Source organism: Arachis duranensis, chromosome 2 (genome assembly GCF_000817695.3).
Source record: "Arachis duranensis cultivar V14167 chromosome 2, aradu.V14167.gnm2.J7QH, whole genome shotgun sequence".
Classification (NCBI taxonomy): Eukaryota; Viridiplantae; Streptophyta; class Magnoliopsida; order Fabales; family Fabaceae; genus Arachis; species Arachis duranensis.
The window spans coordinates 69,938,223-69,941,673 of record NC_029773.3 but is presented as its reverse complement, the minus strand read 5'-3'; the positions used below and the strand labels follow the sequence as shown (position 1 = coordinate 69,941,673).

At 41.7% G+C, this 3,451-nt stretch overlaps 1 protein-coding gene across 4 annotated transcripts in view; it reads left to right on the top strand.

Moving 5' to 3' along the window:
• Positions 1-321: 321 nt before the first annotated feature.
• LOC110277907 (uncharacterized) overlaps positions 322-3,451 on the top strand; it is a 5,617-nt gene continuing 2,487 nt past the window's right edge. For 3 of the 4 annotated variants that reach the window (XM_052256950.1, XM_052256949.1, XM_052256948.1), the window contains exons 1-2: positions 322-1,271; positions 1,383-1,497. In XM_052256950.1, coding sequence (XP_052112910.1) covers positions 875-1,271; positions 1,383-1,497 — 512 coding nt within the window. In that variant the 5' untranslated portion in view covers positions 322-874. The remainder of the gene's footprint in view (positions 1,272-1,382; positions 1,498-3,451) is intronic. The other variant, XR_008005730.1, reaches the window with a different exon arrangement.

The window sequence follows — 3,451 nt, the reverse complement described above, 5'->3', positions numbered from 1 at the left end:
ATAGTATGAAATAATAAGGATTTTATATGACTTGGATTAGATAAAAAATATTTTAAATATTAATACTTCTATTTCGGAAAATAAAGAAATTAAGTATATTATTTCTTATTAATTGATTTGGGTATTTTATTGAAAATAATTGTAAAGTTGATGAACAAATAGTATTTTATACATTATTATTATTGGATTAGAATTTATTTCTAATTACTATATTATCCCTATTTTTAAGTGAAATTACGAGTGAAATTACTAAAATGCCCTTAACCCTAATTTTCTAAATAATGAAAACCCTAATCCCCAACCCAGCCGCCACATCCTATTTGTTTCCCTTCCTTCTCTCAGTAACGCAACACACACAGCAGCAACAGCTGCAAAACGATGCAGATGAAAGAAAGGGGTAGGAGGAAAACGGGAAAGAGGAGAGGAGAGAGGGGAGGAACGGCGCCGGCGAGGAGCCGCTTCGCCGCAGCCGCACCGCAGCAGCAGTCCATGCTACCAGGGTCACACCTTCACACCACCACGTTGCCACTGATTTACCACCGTTAAAGTTTCATGCGTCGTCACTGTTCGCGCAGAAGAGGGTTTGAGGGGGAGCAGCGGTCTCGCGCGAGCCAGAGGAGCTCATCCTCACCGATCTGTCACCGTCGGGGTCACCGCACTGTCGTCCTTGCCAGCTCCGAATGAGAAGCACGATGGGGCTCCGTTTCTGCTTCCCTGGTTTGCTGTGAGTGAGCGACATTGGGAGAGAGAGGGAGTCACTGTGGAGCCACGAGCTGTGCCGGTCGCCGCCGCGTCGCGTCAGAGAGTAAGGCTGAGACTGAGCGGCGCTGGGAGAGAGGACGACGCGAGCTGGAGGTCCGGTCGTCGCTGTGCTATGGAGCAGACTGAACTGCGCCGCGCTGTTGGGGTTCTCACTGTCGTCGGAAAAGGATTCAGGCCACCGCAGGTGTCGCGGTTGGAGGAGGAAGCTGTGCCCCTGTGTTTTGACCGCCGGGAGTGGTTCTGTGACTTCCGGGATCACCACCGGAGCTCCAGTCTTAGCCTCTGCCGCTTGAGACCCTGCTGCCATTGCCGGAAAAGGTTGCCGGTAAGAGTTTTAATTGTGGTTTCTGTCTTTTTTGAATTCTGGGAATACTATAGTCGCTGCGTGTTGGTTTCAGATGTCGTGATCAGAATTTGTAGCCGCTGCCGCTTGAGGTGGCTGCCGGGCTGCCGCCGAGCCAGCTTGGAGACCGTCGCTGTTCCGGTTCAGCCGTCCTTTCTTAGTTTCGGTAAGTAATTATGTTTCGAAAAGCCTCGCGTTAGTATTCGGTCGTGTTGGTTAATGAATATGAGTTTTGATAACGTGAGATCTAGTCCTGATTATTATATGTTGCGATTAGTGTTGCTATGGTTATTGCAAAAGTGGCTGGGAGCTGAGGTTTTGGTTGCTAGTAATTTTGAGTTGAGGCGGAAAGGACTCTATGAGACGTTTGAGTTATGGATTTGCGTTTTGAGGTAGGGGCGCTTTCCAAAAAACTATGTTTTATGTATTGGAATTATAACATATGGATACTGATGTGAGATATTGTGTATTTGGTGATTGTATCTGCCTTATGTATTATTTGATTGACTCGAATGATTATGGATGTTGGTTTGGCTGAATTGTTGTGCGGCTTTGTGAAATGTAATATTTTGAAGTTGATTCTTTAAAGATTTGAAATCTGAGTTTAATCCGCTGAGGATTGATTTGATTTGAGTTAATTGTTTTGATGATTTGAAAAGTCGAATGCACCTTTGAATTCAGCCTGGTTTTGGACAAATGATTCGTTACTGAGCCGTTTCTTTAAAGCTTTGAAAATGAGTTAAATCGGTTGATATTGATTTGATTTGAAATACTTTCCTTGAGATATGCCACTGAGGCGACTGATGGATTTAGCGTGATTTTGAATTGAGTTTTGGGATTCTAGACTGTTGAAAAGGATTGAGGAACGGTTTAGTTAGGACCCGAACCGGGTGGCAAAGTCCAAGTTTTAGGGGAGATGCTGTCGAAATTTCTATAAAATCCGAGGCTTTATTTGAAATGTTTGGAAAATTTTGAGTTTAATGCCTTTCCTATTTACTTGGAGGATTGTGAATTTAGGTCTTCTTTTATTAACTTTTCTTAGATCAATTATGAAAAACGATGAAGCTATGCTTTGAAAGAATTACTGAAAAGAGAATCATGATTTTTTCTTATTTTCCAAGAAGAATAGTATGTCTTTGGGTACAAGTTATTCGAAAGAGAATTTTTCCTTGAGGCTGTTTTAAAAGGTAAAATGGGTTTATGTTTTTTCTCTATTAAACATAAAGGGTGTCCATTGGAAGAGTTTTCGTGATTTTAAAAGGAATTGGATTTCGATTGATGAACTTCTTTATTTTGACGTTTTGAATGAGATTCAGAGTACCCTTTGAACTCTAGTTTAACACAACAAGAATGATTCTCTTATCAGTTTGAAATGCTTCAGATTTAATTATGGAATTGAAGCCGGTTTTGTTTAAGTAAAGGAAATGACTTTGAAAGAAGTAAATGATTACATGACTCGGTTTGGCTTAGATCTCAAATCGGAAAGCCAAGGTTTTAATGATTTTAAATGAACTTGGTGAAATGAGTTATGTTATTCTCCGCTAAAGACTTGGGACTCTGCCGAGAAACCTTTGTTATAAAATCCCATTGTTGTATGGGTGATTTTGAATACTTTGAAATAAATCTTTAACTTGCCATGGTTTTGGAAGTTTTGGAAAGAGAATGCCGAGAGTGGCATTGTTTTTAAAAGGGGAACTTACTTTGAGTAAAAGTGGCTTATGAGCCTGAGATGATTTGAAAAATGAGATTTCTAAAGCCAAGGCTGAAAATAGTTGAAACTTGATTTCAAAGTGAAATGATTTGGAAAAAGTGATTTATGGCTTAAATGCCGTGTTATAGGCTGGAATGGCTGTGTATCATTATGAATATTGGCTGGTTCTGGATTGAATCTTGAGCCGGAATGGCTGTGTATGATATGAATATTGGTTGGTTTTGGACTGAACCGTGAGCCAGATGGCTGATATGGATGTTGATCCATGAATGAGAATGAATGCATGTATATGCTGAATTATTGATAATTTTGATTTGCACTTCCACTATCAGAGGCAGGAGATCCCTGGGAGAAAGCAGTGGCTAGCCACCACGTGCTCCAGGTGGAGGCTCGAGACTCTGCTGACCCTATGTCGTAAGTGTGGCCGGGCACTGTGAAAGTCCCGGATGAGCTCGCCCCCGTAAATATTCACCAGTGAAGGTGATGGATATGGATCATGATTATGATCAAGTTTATGATGAGTATAACTCGAGTTGGGGATGCGCGACAGAGGGCAGTCCAATGGTTAGCTACCAGGACTTGTCGGGTTGGCTCTATAACCGACAGATGATATCATCAGCCACTAGGGACAGGCA